Below are 23,909 nucleotides of genomic sequence, written 5' to 3'. Positions count from 1 at the left end.
TATTTTGAATTTATTTTAATTTGTTTAGCTGATTTCTGATATTTTTATTTTATTGAAATGAGTTCAAATTTTAATTATAAATAGATTGCAAAATTAGGTGTCTACAACTCGAATTAATTTATTTATTATGATTTCAATACTCCGCCTTCATCTCTTAAAAACTATCTGCTCTTTCAAAAACCACACTTCTTATACCTTTCATGTTTATTTGATGCCTAATTACTATTATTATTATTATTATTATTATTATTATTATTATTATTATTATAAAGCAAATGTAACTCGCTATGAGAGGAAGAGGGCAATAGTAAGGTCACAAATCCCACCGGCAACTATCACAATCTCCACGTCCTCATCAGTTGTTGACCTTTCCAAGTGTTGCATTTTTTTTCATTTCTTTTATTAACATATTAATTTACGAATTAGAAATGGAAATAATGCGGATAGTGTACGTGTTTTATATCACGTCTCCTTCTATTTTAGAAATATTATTTTCCTACTATCCCTGTTTTATTTGGTTTAAAAAAATTCCCAAAAATTGTCACGTGACATTATTACATTATACTCCCTTTGTTGTATTCAAAACTAGGGCGGCAAATGAGTCAGTCAAGTTACTTGTGAGCCACTCGTGAGCCGCTCGGTCAAAGCTCGGCTTAAGCTTGACTTTGACCGAGTTCGAGCCGAGCTCGAGCCTGCTCGTTTAAAATTTGAGTCGAGCTCGAGCTCGAGCTCATATAATGTTTGTTCGATGCCTTGTCGAGCTTTTTCGAGCCTAAGTATATAATATATAATTTTTTATTTAATATTAAAACTCAAATAATATATTTTTTCCTTCTTTTTCTCTTCAAAGCCCATATGAAGACTCACAATCCATAAGTAAAACCCTAATTTCTAACATATCTACTACTCTTCATCTAACATAATCTTCTTCATCTAATCTTCTTTATCTAATCGTCTCTTCTTTCATTCCTCCTTCATTTTCTCTTCCATCTTCACCATTTCTTTAGCTCACTCTTCACTGTTCTTTCACTCTTAATCTTTTCTTCATTCATTCTTCACCATTTTTTTAGTTCTTAATCTCTTATTTTTTAGTCTTCACATATTTTTCACTCTTCATTTATTCATTTTCTTCGCTTTTTCATCTTCACATCGATCTCATTCAGAAAATCTTCACATCGATCTCATTCAGAAGAGGCTTACAGATAATTAAATTTATTTTCAGTTTTATGATAACTATTGTTTTTGCTTTTTATTTAACTTTGATTATTATTACTTTAAGAAAATACAGCAACAAAAAAGGAAAAAACTATTTTATTGGTGAACTAGTGGTAAGGTAAGTCTTGTTCATCTTTTTGTCATGTATTTGGATAAACTTAAACTTCGATTATTCTATACATAGTTGGATGAATATATAGAATAACAATGATTGGTTATAAAAAAAACTGGTTATAAAAAAAAAGACGAAAATAATTTTTTTTTAATAAATTATATATAATAAAAGTATATTATATATAATATTGAAAGAGATAAAAAAGGGTTAACATATTATATATAATAAAAATAATATTAAGATATAATAATTAGTTTAGTATAAAAAGAAATAAAAAGGGTTAATATTTTATTTATAATAAAAGTATATTATACTTTATATTATATTGAAAAGAGATAAAAAAAAAAGTTAATATATTATATATAATAAAAATAAATATTATGTATATAATAATTAGTATATTATAATATATAATTATTTACTGATAACAATAGTTAATATATTATATATAAAAAATGTTTATTATATATAATATTGAAAAAAATAAAAAAAATGTTAATATATTTTATATAATAAAAGTATAATATAGAGAAAAAAAAGTTAATGTATTTATTATATATAATATGGAGAGAAAAAAAAGATATATATATTATATATATAATATGTTTAGAGAAAAAACTAATTTATAAAATTAATAATATATATTATAATATATAAAAAAATAATAAATTTTTGTTATAAGTTAGATTCTTTTTATAATGTTTGAATCTTGTTATATTTGCACCTAAATAATTCAAATATATATAATAATAATAATAATTTAAATATATATAATAATATCTAATAGTAAGAAGACTAAAGTAAGTTTTTATTATTAAATTCTTATGTTATATATTGAATTTTATCGCCTATTTAATTAATTTTTCACTTTTTTAGATATAGAAGACGTATTAAAAAAAAATTGTTGCCAATATATACCTCTTAAGAGTAAATTAAATTTTAGTTATTTGTTTTAAAATTTATTTTTTATATTAATTATTTTTAAGATTGAACATTTCATATTATTGAATGCATGAAGTTGTATGTGTGTTATAATTGAAGAACATGAGTTAAAAAGATTAATATATTGAATGTTCAAACAATTATTATAGTTCTGTAGTTTAATTTATAAATTTTATGTTTTAGAATTTTGATTAATAATGGTAATTTAATGTTTTGGATTATTATGTTTTAGAATTTTGAATTGTTATGATTGTTTCATATTTTAATTTTGAAATATCATATTTTAAATTATTAATATGTATGAAAGTTTGATATTTTAATTTTATAAATAAATTTGGTTCGAGCTCGAGTTTGAGCTTGAAAATTAAATTTTTGTTCAAGCTTTCGAGTCGAGTCGAGCTTGTAGGTAATATAGTCGAGTCGAACTCGAGCTCAAATTTATAACCTCGTTCAAGTTGAGCTAATAAATACTTATTCGAGTCGAGCTCGAGCTTCAGCAAGCTTAGCTCGGCTCGTCTCATTTGCAGCCCTATTCAAAGTTTTACGGTTACTGTTTTTACGTTAATTAAGAAAATCATATATTATATATGTAGTAGGTAGTTGAAATGAGTAAGGAAAAAAAACTGCAATACTTCTAAGTTTTGTATGCTTATAAAAAGTAAATAAAGATAATTAACTTTATTAATTAAAATCAAACTGTTATAGTGTTGTTTATAGAAAATGGTCAGTGAGGGAAATTTATAACAGTACAACATTTCCCTCCAACTTTTATATCAAAATTTATAACAATACAATGTTTCCTTCTTTCCACAATGCTTTAAATACTCCATTACAAGGTATTTACTACACATTCAACCACCAAAATAATGTCAAATAAAAAATCTAACATTAGTAATGATCAAAGAAATTCAGTTGCACAGTATATTTTTGAGAGTTCCATTAATGGTGCACCACCTAAAGGAAAGCTCACAGAGGCAACAAGAAAGTTCGACTACAGTCGCCACACAATCAGTGCTATATGGAAGACAACATTGATCCAAATTCAATCAGGTAATATCATTAATGTCATCAATAGGAAAAGAGTTAGAACATAATAAAAAAGAATATAATTTGATCTAGAAAAATTAAAGCAAGTTCAAGTATCAAAAAGAGGAACATTTAGAAGCATAGGCAAGGAGATGGAGGTGAGCAAAAGTACCGTTAGGAGGTGATTCAAAGAGGGACTGATCAAGACTAATACCAATGCAATCATGTCAACATTAACTGACAAAAATATGTACAATAGACTGAAGTTTAGTCTATTATCATTAAAGTTTGATAATGATCGTAAAATCATCAAGTTTAAAAGTATGCAACTAACAGTTCATATTGATGAGAAGTGGTTCAATCTTACAAGAACCAACGAGAGATACTATGTTGTCCCTAGGGAATAAAAAACATATAAGACTTCTCAAAACAAAAGGTTCATAACCAAGGTTATGTTCCTTTGTGTAGTGGCAAGGCCCGTATATGGGATTAATGGTGAGTGCTTGTTTGATGGTAAGATTAAGATATTTCCATTCATAGAATATGTACTAGCTCAAAGAAAACAAAAAAAATAGGTTAGCAGGTACAATAGAATTAAAAGCACTGGAATCAATCACTAGAGAGATCACAAAATAGTGTTTGATCAATAAGGTAACAAATTTCAACCCTCTCAGACATTAAATGTCATCATAGATTAGTTATAATAAGTCTCCAAAATAAGACTATAATGATATTAGTCTTATTTGGTGATATTATTATAAGTTATCCCAACAATAAAGGTTAAATGGCCAAATTTTACAAGTAAGGATATCACAATTCAACAAGACAATGTTAGACCTCACATAGCAGATAATGATCCAGAATTTAGACATGTTGCCAGTAGTGATGGGTTTAACATTCATCTTGAATTTCCACCACCAAATAGTTCAGACACTAACATTAATGATTTTGGATGATTTAGAGCATTACAATCATTGTAGATGAAGACATCATCATATAAAGTTGGTGCATTGCTAAGGGTAGTGGAACCAAGCTTGGATGATTTATCACACACAATATTGAACCTTGTTTTTCTAAGCCTACATGGATGCATATGGAAATACTCAAGGAAAAAGGGCATAAAAACTAAAAGATCCCACATATGAAAAAAGAAGGTCAACTCAAGGTAGACACATGTTCTAGTAGTGGATAAGTACTTAGTGAAGGAATGCATAGACTATTTGGTGGAATTAAATAAAGCTAATTTACTTGAGGCGTAGATAAAAAAGATGAATCAACTAGAAGGAGACTATTGAATGTGGCATATGTTAGTTTTTGTGTTGAAGGGAAGAATATGTCAGTTTTTGTGTTGGCGGGAAGAATATGTCAATTTTTGTGTTGAAGGGAACAATGTGTCAGTTTTTGTTGATGAAGATAGGGATATTTAGGTCATTTTTTGTATGTTTACTACTACTAAACATCTCCAAATTAAGGAGTTTTTTCATGCTGTAAATATGGCCTAATTTCTGATATAATTAAGGGCTCCAACTATTAGAGAATGATCATCATAGAGTATTTGAAGCCTAAGTCTCCTAACATATCATTATGTGCTGACTAAATGCTTTAATTTGTACAATTTCAGTCATATTTAAGTAATCATAGATCTATTAACATGCATCGCCAAAAATAAAAAAAAAATAAAAACAATAACAATAACACCTGTTGAAATTCAGGAAGTGTCATCGCAAGAGGGTAAAGAATAACAAGCATAGCCAAAAACCCGGCTCTCCTCTCCATTTCAGCCGACGTCTTGTTCTTCATCTTCCCGGCCTCCGGCAACAACATTTCGGCCACCAAGGAGTCCGTCAATAGTGAAAATAGGGTTTCGTTTCGAACCCTTCTAGAGTCAAATCCGGCCACACCGGCTCCCAAAAATTCGGCATCGATTTAGGGACCATGAATCATTCATAAAATCTACGGATTCCGCTCATTTCTATCTAGAGAATCAAAAAATGGGAAGGACATAATCGGATAGAGCGACAAGTGATGGAGGGTCGACTATTGTGAGAAAAGAGACAACGGCGAGAGAAGAGAGCGACAGAGAGAGGTAGAGAATATGATTAAGGTTTCATAATGGAAGAATCTAGAGAATTTTAATTCAGTGGACGGGTTACAGGGTATAAATGGGGTGAGTTAATAGAGTTATGTAGGATTAGTGTGTGTTAATTGAGTGGCATATGGTGTAATATAAGTAAAAACTGAGGATAGTTATAATTAAGTAGGGATCATGCTTTTTATTTTTTGAAAGTTAATTTTTGAGTGAGACGCCCAAAATGGCAAAGTGTAAAGCTTTAAATGGAACGGAGAGTATTATATTTTATTGTATTATCTAAAAATAATAATACATTTATATAAACATTTTTTAATATTATATATAATGAAAATTTATATTATTATAAAATAATAAATTTAAAACCTTTAAAAAAATATAAAAAAAAAAATAAAATATATTAATAATATTATATAATTAATTTTGTTTATCTGTGTTCGTAATAAAATTTGAATTAAATTTGGACGGAAACTCTGTTTTATCCCTGATCAACTATTAGTTGAACTAAGGAAAACCTCTACTAACAGAGCATTTTAGATCGAATCCACGTAATGGATTAAATTTAACATTCCTATTAGTAGTATATAAAGAAATAATTTTTCCTATTATTTCTCAAAATCAAATTCCAAAAAAAGCCTAATTATTTGACAAACAATATTCTAACACAAATGTTATTTTTATTCAAACAAGGTCTTAGACAAATAACAAACATTACTTAAAAGTTGATTTATTGATAATTAAGTATGATTCTATATGTATACACGTGTTACCCAATTTTATTTTTCAGTTACCCCAATCCTTTATTCATTATTAAATTTATTAATATATGCCCAAGGATATTGCGAATTAAATGTTTGTATATTATTTTATTTGAATTAATATTTGATTAAAAAAAATTAATCATTTTTATTATATCATGTAAAAATTAGAGACAAAATTATAAATATAAAAAGTTAGAGAGAGAAAGTAATGTTTTTGTCTCAAAAACTTTCTCTTTTAACTTTTTACCTAATAATTTTTTTGAATGGGTGTATCAGGTGGTGGTTGGCTGTGAAATTGTTACCGCTAACATCGATCTCTCCCTGGATTCTCAGTCTCACTTTAATTTTAATGTTAAGGATAGATAAATATTAAGAATTATTTAAATAATTAAAACTAATTAAACATGGTTACACCCTTTCATATTCACTTAATTTATTAATTAAAATATTATATATTTTAAATTATTATTATATACTAATATCTTTATATTATTTTATAAAAAATATAAATCTTTTGAATTTATTTTATTTCTCTCTTCTTCTGTAAATTTAAAAACCCTCGAAGAAGCCTATGAATAAAAATTGGAAGAATTCATTCTCACTGTAATTTTAATGTTAAAGATAGATAAATATCAAGACTTATTTTAAATAAATTTTCTTAAAATATCCACCTTTTCATTTTATTCCAAAAATTAGTGGTGTTCAACCGGTCGATTAACCAGTTAACCAGCTAAATGGTTCCGGTTAAATTTGATTTTATCTCTTATTTTATAAATTGGTTAACCGACCAGTGATATCGGTTTTGTTCTACTGGTTTTCGGTCGGTTAAACTAAACTATTAATTCAATTTTTAAAATTAATTATTAAACTTATTAAAAGATTTTTTTTCAAATCCATCTTTGCACCGTAATTTTGTGTTATCATAATTTTAATTATGTGTTATAATATATTATATTATTGTAATATAATATATTATAATAATAATTCATAGATATATTTAGAAATATGTTATAATATATTATATTATTATAATAATATAATATATTTTAAAATATTTTATTTTTAAATTAATAATCATATAAATTAGATTTTTTTATACAAATAACAATTTAAAATATAAAAATAATTAATATATATTATTAAATATTATTTATAATATATCTAATATTTAAAAAAATAACTAATATAAATATATATGATTAAATTATTACCGGTTAAACCGCTAAAAAATAGTTCAGCCGATAAAACCGTTTAACCGATAATGGAGCAAATGCTATTCGAGAACAATTAGTTGATCTAGATTTACGAATTATTATGGATCATGATTCGATATTCTGGTGTCCTAGGCATAGAGGAACCACACCAATCCATCCCAAACTTGGTGGTTAAACGAGGTTTCGGTCGCCGGCTCCCCTGTCATCAGGTCACCAACGTCCTTGACGAAGAAAATTGTGCAAAGGCTTCTAATTCTGCGAATTGCGCTAATTCCAATTTTAATTTTCCGGCTACTTGTTTCATGGCTTTAATTTGAGCTGCAGATCCAACTCTCAAGCAGTGGGAGGAGCCTGGAGATTTGACCGCGTGCCTGTTGAAGAATGAGTCGGCGACTCATAGGCAGTGGCTTGGTTAGGGAACCCACCGCAGCCTGGGCCGATTTCTCAGATTCCAAAATTATTGACCGAGCCAAAGTTCTAACACAAGAAAGTCTCAACACATTTCTTTAGACAAAGACTCCGTTTTTTCCTCTTTTCAGATGGTAAATATTTCTCATGAGTAACTCAAACGATTAGAACGGTTAAACAATAAACTGGTAAATTGAAACCGGTAACCTATGGGTACGATTGAGTTATTGATTTTATGGTTTGTTTGCACGTCCTTATTCAAAATACTCACATTTATCTCTCTAAATTATTAATTAACCATTAATTACACATCTTTCTCCCTAAACTTAATAATTACTCTATTTTATAATATAAATATAAATATATACTTATAATTAATAATATATATTAAATAAAATATATTATATAAATATTAAAATAACATATATTTTATTTTTACTCCATTTTATAAATATAATATATATAATTAAAATTAAACATTATAAATTAAATAATTCAAATAATTATTATAAACTAAATAAAATATTATATACAGAAATTAAAATACATTACATAAATATTTAATATTATATATTTAAATAACACATATATTTTATTTTACTTAAATTTACAAATATAATATATATATATAATTAAAACTAAACCTACTAAATTAAATAATTTAAATAATATTATAAACTAAAATAAAATACATAACATTAACCTTAAATAAAATAAACTTTAAAATAAATTCCATAAAACTTAAAATATTTATAACAGTGTCAATTAAAAAACTTTAAAATAAAATATTACATAAACTTTAAAATATTTATAATATTTTACTTTATTATGTAAAATATATGTGTTATTTTAATATTTATATAATATATGTATTATTTTAATATTTATGTAATATAATATATATTTTTTTAATATATAATATTAATGTTTTATATAATATATTTTATTTTAGTGTATAATATTTATTTAAATTATTTAATTTAGAATGTTTAATTTTAATTATATATATTATATTTATAAAATTAAATAAAAATAAAAATAAAATGTATATTATTTATATAATATATTTCACTGAATTATTTATTTAAGTTATATATTTATATTAATAAAATAAAATAATTATTAATTTTAGGGTGGAAATATGTAATTAATGATTCAGAAAGAAAAAGAAAGGTGAATATTTAAGAATAAAAATAAAAAGAAGGTATTATGGAAAAATTATTTAAAATATGGGTGGACAAAGTATTGCCCCTAGAAGTTGTCCCTTGTGTACATAGTCAATGGTAAGAAGTAATGGTTTACATTTCCCTATGTCAATAACTCTTAAAAAAATCAAAGCTTGTTGATCTGGATTTACTTTTTTAATAATAGGTTGTTTTTAAAATCTGATTTAATGAAAAAAGTATTATTTTAAAATAAAAGTGATTTTATATTTAAATTTAATTTAATTTAAATAATCTCTCAAACTGGCAAAAATAAAAAATAAAAAATAGTTTGTACTGTTTTTATCACGTGACTGACAATGCCAACTATTATCTTTGGAAACCGTTATTCTAATTGTTTAGTATTTTTTTATATGTTTGTTTGATGATTCTGTTATATATAATTATAAATTTTGAGTTTATTTATTTGAATATAATATATTCAACTTATTTTTATTGAGTTTTCATATAAAAATTATAGACCAATGAAATAATTTCTTTTAAAAATAATATTATTGACTTAAAATAAATATAATTATATTTTTTTTATAATTGAATTTCATAGAACAAAAGTAAGTATTTGTTAATATACAAATATTAATTAAGTTTCAATAAAATTAATATTGATATTATAAATATTATTTTATTCTAATTATTATTTTTTCTGGATAAAACACACCAATAACATTTTAACAATTCGATCTCTTGAGACTCTATTTAATCAAAATGATGATATTCTTAATAGAATCAAATTTTGAGACATGCATTTTCATCAGTATTTTTAATTATAACTTAATAGACTATATTTTATAAACTTCTATTAAATAAAAAAATCCTTCTATACTAAAAAAAACATGAAGTGTCATACTTAACTAGGCTATTAAATCAACTTAGTTAAATATAAACTAAATGTTAATTACAATAGAGTACAGCCACAAAACTGGTTTATTTCAGAGAAACAATAATACAAATTGCAGTTCTATACCTATATAAATATAGATAAATAGTTAATTATCCGAGAAATTTGACGAAATAACCCTAATAACAGGGTTATTTTTAAAAATAACATGAGGAAGTAATCTTTGTAAAATTAGGGTTCCCTCTTGCATGCTGAATAGAAGAAATGGTTTAAAGTTTTAGCGTTTTAGAGTTTAGGTTTAGGGTTTTAGGGTGGAAAAATTGTTTTTGTGAATGTTGAATGGTTTAAAAGGGTTTTACGGTGGAATATGTATATTACGTCTGCGAAGATACATTTCGTCTGCGATGATGCATTTTCGCCTACAAAGATGCAGTATTCGTCTGCGATGATGCATTATTCGTCTACGATGATGCATTATTCGTCTGCGATGATGCATTTTTCGAATGCGATTGAAATTTCATCATCGCAGACGAAAAATGCATTATCGCAGACGAATAATACATTTTTGCAGACGAATAATGCATCGTCGCAAACGAATAATGCATTTTCGTAGGCGACAATTGCATCTTTGCAGGCGAATAATAACTTATTTGCTTCTTAAAGAAGTTGTATTTGTTTTCTTAAGTGTTTTCATTAGTCTGACATAATGTTTCTTTGCAGATGGCACCTACCAAAATTAAATTCGTTATTGAGAATATTCCTGGCCGTGGTCGAAAACTGGCACGTTGAAGATTGTCCACCCCTAGTGTGCAAATATTTTGGGGACAAAACGATTGTTAAAGTGAATGAGGTTCAAACAAATTTCTCTGATGCTCTAATAAGGAGGATGCATGGAAGATGTGACTCATAAACCTGATTTACCAGTATCTTTTCGGGTCTAATAATAGAAGAAGGGTAAATTTAAAAATCTTCAGCATGGTAGAGGACATGGAGATGTTCCTTCAATTTCCATCGGGAAAGGTGTCATTCAGGTCAACCCTGAAGAGTATTGACAAAGACATGAAACATCTTCGGGAGCTATATCTGGCCAAGAGGGAAACCTGCAAGGGGAGTTGTGATGTCACTTATACTATTAGTGGGTTCGCAATAACCTTCCAAGTTTGGACCTATGAGGTTATCAAGACATTTATCCCCAAATTTGCGTATATGACCGAGGAAAAGCATTTATATGCCCAAGGATATTGCTCTATACAGCCTCCATGAGCAACACCAACACTGTCCAGGAGGTATCTACTACCCTCCTGAAGTGCAATGTGTTTAACAAGATTGATGAGTCTGAGGAGGATAAGAGGAAGTACTGTGGGGAAGACTTTGAAGATATGGGAGGCTACATTTATGATGAATTATTTGAACTAGATGTTAGGAAGAGAAAGAATAAAGATGGCAGTATTTCTAAAGATGAAATGACGCCTAAGAGGAGAAGACTACTTAAAATCACACTAGCTAAGAGGACTGAGAGGTCATTTAGTGATGAATCTAGTCAAGACACCCCTCGGTCTACTACTGATTAATCTAGCCAAAACAACACCTCTCAGTCTACTCGGCAAGTCCCTTTTGCGATGACTCCTCAAACTAACTAAGACAATTCTCCAACTAGCCAAGACAATCGAGTGACTCAACCCCAGTATGTTATCCAAGTTTGATGAGCTGACAAAGGATCTAAATGAGCTGACAAGGGATGTAAATGAGCTTAAAACTGAAATAAAGCTCATCAAATAGAATCAACGTGTTATGTTCAACCAAATAATCAAATTATTAGGGGAAATAAAACAATAAGAGAATGTTGATTCAGATTCAGTGGAGAATGAGTTGGAGTTGAAGAGGCTTGATGAGTTGAAAAAGAAGAAAGATGATGAGTTAGAGAAGAATAGGCTTTTGGAGTTGAAGAAGAAATAAGATCATGATGAGTTGAATGAGCTGAAGAAGAAAGAAGATGCTGATGAGTTGCATGAGTTAGAGAAGAACAAAGATGATGATGATGATGGGTTGAATGAGATAGAAAACAAAGAAGATGTTGATGGGTTGAATGAGATGGAGAACAAAGAAGATGTTGATGGGTTGAATAAGATGGAGAACAAATAAGTTGTTGATGAGCTGAAGAAAAAAGATGTTGTTGATGGGTTGAATGAGTTGGAGAACAAAGAAGATGTTGCTGATGGGTTGAATGAGTTGGAGAACAAAAAAGATGTTGATTGGTTGGAGAACAAAGAAGATGATAATGATGAGTTGAAGTGACAAAAGTTGCTTGAGTTGAATTGGTTGGTGGTATTTAAGGAAGAGGAGTTGCAAAAGAAGCAAGCTGAGTTGAAGATGGATGAGTTGAAGATGGGCGACAAGGAAGATTTGGCCACAAAGAAGAAGGAGTTCTCCACGAACAAGAAGGAGTTGGGCACGAAGAGGAAGGTGGAATTGGACAAGAAGAGGAAAGAGGAGTTGGCCAATAAGAGGAAGGTGGAGTTGAAGAAGAAGAAGGATGGTGATTAAGAGTTGGAGAAGAAGATGGATGATGATGTGTTAGAAATGACTCCAACAAAATTTTAAGGAAAGTAGTTTTGGAGAATGAGGCAGAATTCCACAAAATTGGGGAACTACACAGACCATAGTGGAAAAATATTTAAACTCAATGATCTGGTAATGGTCAATCCTCTTTTAAATTATGACATTGAACAGATGGATGAGTTGAACAATTGGATGAAGCTGAAGGAGGTGAAGGATGAAGATATGAAGGATTTGGTTACTAGCATAGCTGATCAAGATTTGTTTGGCAGATTACCGAAGCCTCAGAATTTGCTACATGATGATGTAAGATTTGTTCAGTAATATAATTTTTTCGTCTGTGAAAATATATCTTCTCCATCAATTTTCTTATGCAATTTGCGCTTGCGTAGGCGAAAATTGCAAGTTTAAGTTGCCTACTGGATCTCACTGTTAATACAATTGTTGGTTATGTAAATGCAACACTATTAAATGACAACACATCAAATCCATTTCTCCATCAAATAAACACAGGTCCTCAATAAATAAACACAGGTCCTGATCAAGAAATATAGTACTGTAGTTTGATAAAAAAAAATATCATTCTATTATGCTAAAGGTTGTGCACTAGATTGTGAAGGTTGTGTACTAGTTTGTGATGGTCTTGCAGTAGATGGTGCAGGCATCTGAGCATGTTGCCATATTATGGCCTAGACCGTCACATGAGCCGCACCGTCTCCGTTCCTTATGAGGCTCACCTTGTGATGACCTACGCTTTGTTGTTGGTCGTCCTTTCTTAATCTTCACATGGGGTTTTAGGCACACTCGTTCCTTGATATTTTCAGGAATGTCCCAAGCATTATGATTAAAAACTGGAAAGCATGTATCCGCCATATGCCATGCACCATGCTTCAGTTGAGTAAAACCTGAAAAATGATATTTAAGTCATATAAATTAAACATATATTGAACATGCAATTGGTTAAATTCTATAACCTTACGCAGCACACATAGGGAACCGATTTCCATAAACGGACAGCAGCTAAGGCATACGTACAAGGAAGACCGGATATATCAAATACCCTACAAGTACAAGTTCGACCCTTGAAGTCAACTTGAAAATCAAATTCACCGTCCTGCACATGGAACTAAAATCGGTCAAGTGGATAAACATTGTAGAATCTAGCATTCTCGCCTTGCTCACGTAAGAACTTTTCATAATATGGAGATAAATGTTCTTGGTGGTTGTAAACTTTTTTTCTTCTTTGATGAAATCATTCTTGTATTGTGAATCTTAAATAGTTAGGTAATGCTATTATGGAATATTTCCTAGCTTCTCTACTCTGACTATTAAAAATCTCTGCGTAATTGATTGTCATTTGATTGTATCGCGAACTGAGGAAAAAGGCATGACTCCATCTCTCCACTCCAATTTGTTCCAAATATTCAGCAATATCAGGGTCTTTAGTCCTATCATGTCAATATGCAGATGAAACATTGACTCGGTGTATACGCGAGAAGCCAAATCAAACTCAACGTGGCAGTTATCACTTTTAAATTTGGCCATAATATTCATTTTGATATAGTATGTGCATGCACCGTGATGTGCTTCTAGAAAAAACGCGGACAAGGCGTTGGCAATACTTGGGTGTCTATCGGATACGAAGACGACATTCGAGAATGATCCAATTGCCAACCTTAGTTGTTACATGAAATATGTCTAAAAGTTATTATTCTCCAAATCAACGATGTAAAAAGGAACGGGATATAGTTGCTCATTCGCATCCAATGTTATCGCAACCAATAGTTGACCTTCAACCTTGTGCTTAAGAAAGCTGGCATCGACGCACAATACAAGATGACAACAGCTTATGAAACCCCTAATTGAAATGCCTAGGGACATAAACATATACATGAAGTGGCATTGCTCATCCGTCTAGATGTTAGTTATGGTACATGAGTTATTCTTCTACAAGACAATTCCATAGGAATCCTCCACAGTTCCTCGCACCGTCATTAAAGCCTTTTCTCTAGACCTCAAAACCTTATTATATGTCAAAGTTAACTCATAGTTTGTATGCATGTCTTCCATTATTATCTTAGGCATGTGGTCATGGTGATTGTCCATGTACTTGCATTTAATGCACTCCCCAATTACCCATGATGGTGTTTGCCTCACATCTCTTGCCTCGTCAAAATTGAGCATGTGTATTCTTTTACAAATTTTCAAATCTCAAACATCTCCGAGAACTTTCCTTTCGTAGAACACAATCTCCACTTCTAGTTCTCAGCCAGACATTTCACAAACCAAAGATCTTTTTGTTGACTTCTCCACTTTGATGATAAAATGATTAGACATCGCATGTCTATGTAAACTCAATTGTATTTATTTTTTGTTATCAAAAATCGTACCCACTTCCAGTCCGCTTTGAATGGTTAATTGAGTAGGTGTTTCATTCTCGAGTGGTTCATATGAACCAAGCCACTCAGTATGGCTTAATGTTTTCCTGGTATAGGAAGTGTTTGGTTTCCGGGGTGAATGACATACTCTTTTTACTAGCACACTATCTCAGACGCAAATATTGGACTTGTACTCCTTCTTCTGCATTGTTTAACAATATGTCATTTTGACTTGGGACGACATCTTGTTGCTCACATACATCTTGTTGTTCACATACATCTTGTTACTCGCATACATCTTGTTGCCTTGAGAAGACATCTTGCTGCTCAAATATGTCATTTTTCAGGTCAAATATCAGGAATACATCACGATTACATCCTAGAACCACATTTCCTGGTATTTTGCTTTCTTGAGATAAAGGTAGTGACTTTTCTACAAAAGAGACACATAGTGGAGTGCGATGATGGGGGAGTGAATTCGAAATTTCTTTTAAATAGAACGCCACATTGTTATCTCGCTAAATAACAGTAGGGGGAGCATTCATTATAACCATATTATACTTCACTTTGAACACTGAATCATATCTTAATTTGTCCACACCAATAGCATCATAGACAATGTCAGCTAATTCGACATATATAAAGCATTTTAGGGTAGATTCACATCATGACATGAACTTGAGACAAAATACTAATACCACCATCATCAATTTTCTACTCTCCATCAAAGAGGAGAAAAACACTCACAAACATATTGTCATCTGTAATTGATAAAAATTCACAAAAGTGAGTGTAATTTGTGCCACCATTATCAATTGTATACTAGCAGTTTGAATTAGTGCCATCATCAATTGCATGCATTTTTCGTAGGCGGAAAATGCATTTTCGTATATAAAAAATACATTTTTGCTTACGTTTTCTCAATATAAACAATATGAACAATGTTTTAAGCTATAAAAATATAAATATGAAACTTACCCATCCGTAGGCATAATAGAAGTCGGGGAAAAGGGAAACAGAAGAATCAGATGTCTCGGCGGCGTTTGCTTGGACGACTCGTTGTCTCGTTGCCTCGTTGCCTCGTTGCGCTAAGGGAGAATGAAGAGGGAAGGTGGTTCGTTCTTGGCGGGTTCCTTTCGTGGTCATAGAGAATGAATGAAGAGAAAGAAGAGAAGAGAAGAGGGAATTATTTTTGCCAGGGAGTATAATGGTCTTTTGCTAGGGAAAAAATGTTAATTTTGCAAAGATTACTTCCCCTGTTATTTTTGGAAATAACCCTGTTATTATCCAAAGTAATCCAATGTGACCAGTTCAAAACTTTGGTATAGGCACTATTTGTATTATTTAAAAAGTTCACAAAACATACCTCTAAAAAAAACTATATTTCTTGACTCATAACCATTGAAACTGGAGCATTCCAAGTCTTGAGTAAAGGTGGAGGAGTGAAATGATTATTGTTCTCTCCTAAAGGGAAGAAACTTGGGTCCAGAATACAAGTTACTTATAATCCAGCTAACTGACTGCATATGTAGGCATGGCAAAAGAGCCCGACGGGTTGGGTACTAGAAGGAATGGTTCGGGTAATTAACTTGATTTTTGGTTCCTGGTAAATTTGTGCCGGGCGGTTCCGGTACCCGAAAATTCTAAAACTCAAAGAAGAGAGATCTATCCATTTGATGGTTCGTACAGCTCAAAGACGAGAGATTGAAAAAAAAAAAGATAAGTTTTCAGCTGAAAGATGAGAAAGAGACGAGAGAGATCCATTTGCCTCGTCGGTTCTGAAACTAGATTGAAAAAAAAAATCAACTGAAAGACAGAAAAGACACTTGTCTCCTCTACCTGAATGAAGATTTTCTTTTAGTATTGATAAAAAAATCCGGACCCTAGATCATAATACATGTAAGATACTGTTGAGTAGACAATCCCAATAACTGTCTCCACTTCTCTTTAATATAACCATCCATCGCTTGTCCCACTCTCTTCATCATCGTTTCTCCATTCATTTCATCGTCACATCCTAAAATTGCTTGGCTCAATCACCTAGCCAAAACGATTGCATCTTCCAATCCAGTCGATCCTCCTTGTCCAAGAAACGGACCAATCACAGGCTAAGCATCGCCCGCAACCGTAATTGTTCCTTTTCAAAAGTTTCCAAAAACTAAATCCCAAAACGCCTTGTATTTGAGATTACAAGTGAAAGAAATTGAATCAGCCCCACTCTTCTTTATCATTTCCATAACCTCTTTAGGAAATCTATTAGCAACTAGAAATTCCAATGTGTTCTCTCTTATGTGTTCCTGATCAGGATCTTTCCATGTTTTAGTATCTACATGGGAATTGGAGTAATTAAGTTTTGAAAAGAAGGATGAAGGAAATGTTTGTTTTGTTTACCTAGAAGAGATGATTTTTGAGATACGAACCAGTAAACAGATTATCATCAATGGGTACTCTTCCAACATAGGAGGAACAATCATCTTTCATCCATATTATGAATTCATACTTAAAGTGATGACCTTTTAAATAATTCATTAAACCCGTGACAGAAGAATGAGGAAATTGTTTTATAGGATTCAAACCCAAAAATTTTCCAATCACTGATCGGCTTCCATCACATCCTATAACTATATTGGCTATGATAATTTTTCCACCAAGAAGATAAAGAACAGTAAGACGGAATCAAAATCAAGAGATAACAGTACAACCAAAGCGGATTGTTTCAGATGGCAAAGCATTATTTTTTTTTTTCTTTATTTCTCTTCCACCAGTCAGGGTATCCAATCTATAAATATATAATGATACTTAAATTTTAAAATGTCCGGATTATTGAGTCGAGAGTTCTGGTTAATTTGGATATATATGTGAGAATAAATGAATACTTGGGTCAGATCGTGGATTGACCCGCCCATAAACTTAAAACGTTTAAAAAAATATACTATATGTATGTTTTAAATTTGCAACCTAACATAACAAGTATAACTCTTTCACCAACTAGGCTAATAACAATTTATATTTTAAATTCAACCTCATTTTATTTTAATTACAATAAATGTTTAACTTTTTAACTAATATATATATATATATATATATATATATATATATATATATATATATATATATATATATATATATATATATATAAAATGATGTTTAATTTTTAAAGTATAATTGGAATGTGGTTTGCTGATGGATAATATGTATCAATTGAAAGTGGTGAAAATATATATACATACACAAAATTATAAAATTATTTCAACAATTATAAGTGGTCTAGCGATTAAAGTGTTAACATGTCATATTGGTGACTAGGGTTCGAATCCCTACAAAACAAGTAATTACTATATGTGAGTGTGTGTACCTTGATAGTTGAAACGAAAGTGAGAATGTTGGCTTGAGTAACGCAAACATTGGTGAAAAAAATATAAGGGTTCGTTTATGGAGGAAATGTTGGCTTGAGTAATGCAATCATTGGTGATAAAACCTAAGAGTTCGTCAATGGAGGGAATGTCGACTTGAGTAACACAAACTTTGGTGATACCTAAAGATTTATGTCTAAAGGTGTAATCGAATGTTTAAGAATGCACCCTCGAATTTGGTTATTAAATAATCAAAATAATTATAGATATAAAAAATATGAAAACTTGAATGAATTGGTTAGATTTTTTTTAATATTCTTATGTTTGCAAATAAGTATATAATAATAAGTAATATTAGACCCATTAAAATTTTATATTTGATTGGTAATTTGATCCAAAATCCAATGTTTGAAAAAAAATTATCGAAACTATTTTTGTTTCCACATAATGAATGTTTTTCAATTTATATGATTTTGGGTAGATTTAAAAAAAATAACAAAATAATTTTAAATAAAACGATTGGATAAAGATAAATTTTGTTATATTTTTTAATAATTAGATAAAAAAATATTGAATTTAATTATAAAGTTACATTTTATTGTAATTTTTTTTCTTTGATTTTTATATCATTACTTATGCATTTGCACGGGTTACATGCTAGTTATCTTAAAACATTCTTCTTGACGGTGCCCCTCTGTCTTGCAGTTAATACAATATAGATTTTTAAAAGTAAACCCTCGATATCCTTATCTACCTTTGTTACTCTTTCTATTGTTTTGTCCTTTATGTTGTTCAAAATTTTCTTTCATGAACATGAAAAAATTCTCAGTTTGATCGTGCATGTGAGACTGAACTTCTATTTGTCTTTCAATGTTGAGTAACATAGCATACACTCGATTAAGACTTGATTTAGGATCCATAAGAAGAATTTGTTGTCTCGAATTGTCATAATATTCATTCTAACCCATAAGGAACTGAGTAAATTTATTTGTCATGTCTAATTGTATAACTAGTTTTTTCATTCTGCAACAACAAGTCATTCTTGGACCCAGTCGCAACTCGGTAATGGTTCTAACACCAATAGCTCATCCCACAGTTTCTTAAACTTAGAAAAATATTTTTCAAGTGTAAGAGTACCTTATTGTAGATTGATTATTGCCTTTTGATGTTGGAATGTTTGCGGGCCAATATTTTCTTGATAAAGTTCTTTGATATCAACCCACAAATCAAGTGTTGTAGTAGTTTGTGAGTTGTTGTCTTTTATCTCTTCTGAACGTTTATTTAAGATCCATCATCGAACTAAACAACCCACTTTTTTCCATCGATCAAACTCAGTTGCGTCTGTTCGAGCAATACATGACCCATCTACGAACCCTAATTTTGATTTTGCTTCTAGGGCTAAACGAATACAACTACTCCAATCGATATAGTTCACTCCGTTTAATATTGTCTTGTATATTATACTCCCAGGATTATCTAAGTTCCGAATAGTAAACAGATCGTTATCGTACCGTTTTTTTACTAACCATTGTTTTGCTGCATTGAACACCTTCTACACTCGAAGAATTTTGTGAAGAAGCCGATGAAGATATCAAAGATTCAAAATCACTTTCTTTGTTTTTATCTTTCGATTCTCCTGGATCTTCGGGATCTTTTTGCTTGGATACCATATAAGCTTGAGAGGAGCGAAATAGTGATTTGAGAAACATAAAATTTACAAGAATAAAAAGTGGTAGCTCCTACTACGCTACTTACCTGGTGTCTTTTTTAACATAAAAAGAAATATTGTCTTAGACTATTATAATGTTTACAATTAGTCCTTTTATAATAAAACAATATTAATTAATTTAAAATCGTGTCTCGCGCAATGTTGTTCCTTGTTGTTATGAAGATTTTAGTAGCTTATTTGTGATGTTTGGTGAATCATAGCGTGAGATATCACTTGGAGGAGTTGTGATGGTCTCTGTTGGTTCCTCCTCCTTCAAGTGTAATCAAACGATGGATGCGACAAAGGTGACTATCCTTGTGAAGAAGATGGCATGCATGTAGACAGAATGATGAATTATGTGCGTACCAATTTGTTTCTTCATTGGTTAGCCCGGGCTAATCCTTGAACCCTAGTCCCAACCCTAGCCCCATCCCCAACCCTATCCCTATCCCTGTCCCTGTCCCTGTCTCTGTCTCTGTCCCTGTCCCTGTCCCTGTCCCTGTCCCTGTCCCTGTCCCTGTCCCTGTCCCTGTGACTTGAACCAAAGACCTTGATTCGAACTTTTGAACCCTTGCTCGAACCATCATACCGAGACCGAGCCATGGTTGCACCCTTGATCGTTGGTTTGAACCTAGACATGGACCGTTGAACCCCTAACTAAACCATTGGACCATCGAACGAACCCCGGACCGTCGACTGAGCCTTAGACCGAACCCCTGAACCTTCGATCGAACCATGACTGAACCCCGGATAATCTGATCGAACCCTCGACCGAACCACATCTTGAACCATGGACCAAGTGGCCATTGACCCGCGTTGACCATCACGCCTAGATGCGCGCAAGCGCCCCCGACTACATCATGTTTCTTTATTTGTCTCCCGTCTGTTGCGCATGAGCGTTCAGCCGCCAATCGTACTAGTCTGATCAACACCGACGACGGTCACCAACGAATTTTATTTTATTATATTGTCTTTATAGAGTTTTATTAAAGTGTTCATAATTTAACTAATTGGAAACTAGTTGATATTAACTGCGCAAGGAACACATATATAAATTTTGTCAAAAATTTTTGCTGCCTAAAAATTATAAATTTAGATGAAAGAAATAGTGTCTACAACCACAAATGTACAATTATTAACCATAACAATAATATATGATTTCATTAAATGCAAAAACATCTTAAAATTACTGTCAAATTCTTAGAGATAAATTTAAGAACAATTATCGATATTGTCACAACCGACCACAATCATATTTGGAGTGACCCTCTTCATCACGAAAGAGAACAATCATAGCAAATACAATAAGAACCTTAATAAAAATTTGTGGACCTTGGATCATAATACCAGTAAGATACGTTTGAGTAGATAATCCCAATAACCGTCTCCTCCTCTCTTTAATATAACCATCCATGGCTTGTCCCACTCTCTTCATCACCGTTTCTCCATTCCTTTCATCGTCACATCCTAAAATTGCTTGGCTCAATCGCCTAGCCAAAACAATTGCATCTTCCAATCCAGCCGATCCTCCTTGTCCAAGAAACGGACCAATCACATGCCAAGCATCGCCCGCAACCGTAACTGTTCCTTTTCGAAAGTTTCCAAAAAACAAATCCCATGGCGCCCTGTATTTGAGATTACAAGTGAAAGAAATTGAATCAACCTCACTCATGTTTATCATTTCCAAAACCTCTTTAGGAAATCTATTGGCAACTAGGAATTCCAATGTGTTCTCTCTTATGTGTTCTTGATCATGATCTTTCCAGGTTTTAGTATCTGCATGGGAATTGGAGTAATTAAGTTTTGAAAAGAAGGATAAAGGAAATGTTTGTTTTGTTTACCTAGAAGAGATGATTTTTGAGATACAAACCAGTAAACAGATTTATCATCAATGGGTATTCTTCCAACATAAGAGGAACAATCATCTTTCATCCATCTTATGAATTCATGCTTAAAGTTATGACCTTTTGGATAATTCGTTAAACCTCTGACAGCAGAATGAGGAAATTGTTTTATAGGATTCAAACCCACAAATTTTCCAATCACTGATCGGATTCCATCACATCCGATTACTATCTTGGCTATGATAGTTTTTCCACCAAGAAGATGAAGAACAGTAACGGCGGAATCAAATTCAACAGAGATAACAGTACAACCAAAGCGGATTGTTTTAGATGGCAAAGCATTTGCAAGTGTGTTAATAAGATAGCCACGCTTCAAGCATCGAGTTTCACCAGATCTGTTAAGTTTACAGTCAATGATTGTTAAGAAGGAGAAATTAAGAATGAAATGAGAGAGATCAAGAGATTATAATAAATACCCAAGTGGGATTTCTTTTCGGGTGATATTGTTTAGACATCTCATCTCAGACCTGTAGATATGATCATAATTTAAGAAATATGTTTGAATAAATTAAGAACACTAGCTAGATCTATGGGGAGGATCGAACAGTTTGTGTTGAAAGGAGATTAAAATATCTCCTTTCATATGTTGGTCTAATGTTGCAAGACAACTTATTAAATCTACAAAATCAAAAGATTTATGAATCCTCTAGTTTTGGTTATTGATTTAGTGATGGTTGAAAAGATAAATCCACTTACCGGTCATATTTAAAATTGTAAATTATTATTATTATTGAAGTTACATTTTTTTTTTAAATTATATATTGATTTATGCTTTTTACTGAACATGTGAAATAGATCTAACAAACCAAATCAACGAAATTGATCTTTTAACCAGTCAATAAATCAATATCGACGGTTTGAAATTTCAAACCAACGTCCATCCGACTAAACCTCTCATACCAGTGAAACCGATCAAATGCGAATTCAGATCTACTGTCCCAAGATAATGTCTCACTTAGCATCTCATATGAGAGAGAATAGAGAAGAGAGTGGATAGAGGAAAGAGAAAATTAAATATTAAAATAAAATGTCATATATATATAATTTTTTAGAGTTTAGGATTTAGAGTTTAAAGTTTAAAGTTTAGAATTTAGGGTTTAAGGTTTATAATTTAGGATTTAGGGTTTATTTTATATATATAATTTTTTTATTTGTCTGATTTATCAAAATTAAGTCGTTTTTGATAAATGATACAGTAAAGGACAGCTTCACTTGGGACAGTATATCCTCGCCCATCAAATCACCCATCAAATGCATATATACATTAGAGAACATAACCCTTTTGTATGAACATTTTGTTTCTTTCTTTTTACTAATAGAATTAATAAAGTAAAGTGAACTCCTATTTAAATCATAGTTTTCTCAGTACAAATTGTCTTTTGATTAGAACTAATTTAAAAATGAAATAATCACATTGCTCTAATATCGAGGTATTAATGGAGATCCATATGATAAAAAAATCATTAAAAACTTCACAATAAATAACAAAAATTAATTAATAATATTCTAAGTTGGATAACTTGTATATTAATGTATACTATGGCTCAAGATTCAAGTTCAATTTTTTTTTTCTTTTTTAGAGTGCTTAGGGGAGAGTGTGGCCTTAGTGGCCTCACACATACCCATGAGAAATCATACTAAATATTTTTGAGAGAGGGCTGAGTTGGACTAATCATGTTCGTTAAAGGTTGTGATGTTACCTTTGAATAAGAACCGCAGTTTGTCGAAGGTGGTCGGAGACAGAAAGGCCAAGTTGATCAAGGGCTCTCCAACCATTGGCTAAGATTCCAATAGCTCCACCTTCATTTCTCAAACTATCTCCTCTTTCAAGAACCACACTTTTTATACCTTTTCTGTTTATTTAATTACATGCACCCAATTTTAAAAGGATGAATTTACAGAAGAGAGAGACATAGAGATAGAGAGAGAGAGATAACCGGTGCAGGGCAAGGGCAGTGGCAAGGCCGGAAATCCCGCCGCCAACTATCACAATGTCATGTTCTTCAGCTCCTTCCATTCTTTTTCTCAGTTTGTGCAAAAAGGGAAGTCTGGTTCCTTGAGTGATTTATTCACATACCGACTGCTTTTATATATGTTTTAACAACTTGGGCTGTGGGGGCTTAAAGCCCATCCCAAAGAGTTTGATTGATCTTATGGAGGGACTTGCACGGATAAATTA

General features: G+C 31.1%; 2 protein-coding genes across 2 annotated transcripts; one reads left to right on the top strand and one right to left on the bottom strand.

Moving 5' to 3' along the window:
* The first annotated feature begins 11,517 nt into the window (after positions 1 to 11,517).
* LOC124939202 (ribonuclease Y-like) lies at positions 11,518 to 12,375 on the top strand. Its single transcript, XM_047479708.1, has 4 exons — positions 11,518 to 11,571; positions 11,815 to 11,940; positions 11,992 to 12,078; positions 12,166 to 12,375. The coding sequence occupies exons 1-4, from the start codon at positions 11,518 to 11,520 to the stop codon at positions 12,373 to 12,375; spliced, it is 477 nt and encodes a 158-aa protein (XP_047335664.1).
* An 8,649-nt stretch (positions 12,376 to 21,024) lies between these two features.
* LOC124939192 (monooxygenase 1-like) lies at positions 21,025 to 23,747 on the bottom strand. The gene is made up of 4 exons (XM_047479698.1): positions 23,668 to 23,747; positions 23,431 to 23,583; positions 21,668 to 22,065; positions 21,025 to 21,602 (listed from the first exon to the last, which is right to left on the bottom strand). Exons 1-4 carry the CDS (start codon positions 23,745 to 23,747, stop codon positions 21,061 to 21,063), a joined length of 1,173 nt encoding a protein of 390 aa, XP_047335654.1. The 3' UTR covers positions 21,025 to 21,060.
* Between the last annotated feature and the right edge of the window lie 162 nt (positions 23,748 to 23,909).

The sequence above is a fragment of the Impatiens glandulifera genome, chromosome 1 (genome assembly GCF_907164915.1).
Source record: "Impatiens glandulifera chromosome 1, dImpGla2.1, whole genome shotgun sequence".
NCBI classification, from domain to species: domain Eukaryota; kingdom Viridiplantae; phylum Streptophyta; class Magnoliopsida; order Ericales; family Balsaminaceae; genus Impatiens; species Impatiens glandulifera.
The sequence above is the reverse complement of the archived record's forward strand: the minus strand, read 5'-3'. Positions and strand labels throughout refer to the sequence as shown.

What these genes read in the sequence shown, in the direction of transcription:
- LOC124939202 (XM_047479708.1), top strand. Translation starts at nt 11,518, where the DNA reads ATGTTATCCAAGTTTGATGAGCTGACAAAGGATCTAAATGAGCTGACA. An exon ending in AGATGGAGAACAAAGAAGAT is followed by an intron (nt 11,941 to 11,991) that starts GTTGATGGGTTG and finishes GATGAGCTGAAG; the next exon opens with AAAAAAGATGTTGTTGATGG. An exon ending in AGTTGGAGAACAAAAAAGAT is followed by an intron (nt 12,079 to 12,165) that starts GTTGATTGGTTG and finishes GTGGTATTTAAG; the next exon opens with GAAGAGGAGTTGCAAAAGAA.
- LOC124939192 (XM_047479698.1), bottom strand. Translation starts at nt 23,747, where the DNA reads ATGGAAGGAGCTGAAGAACATGACATTGTGATAGTTGGCGGCGGGATT. An exon ending in ACTGCGGTTCTTATTCAAAG is followed by an intron (nt 22,066 to 23,430) that starts GTAACATCACAA and finishes TAAACTTAACAG; the next exon opens with ATCTGGTGAAACTCGATGCT. An exon ending in TCAAAAATCATCTCTTCTAG is followed by an intron (nt 21,603 to 21,667) that starts GTAAACAAAACA and finishes ATTCCCATGCAG; the next exon opens with ATACTAAAACCTGGAAAGAT.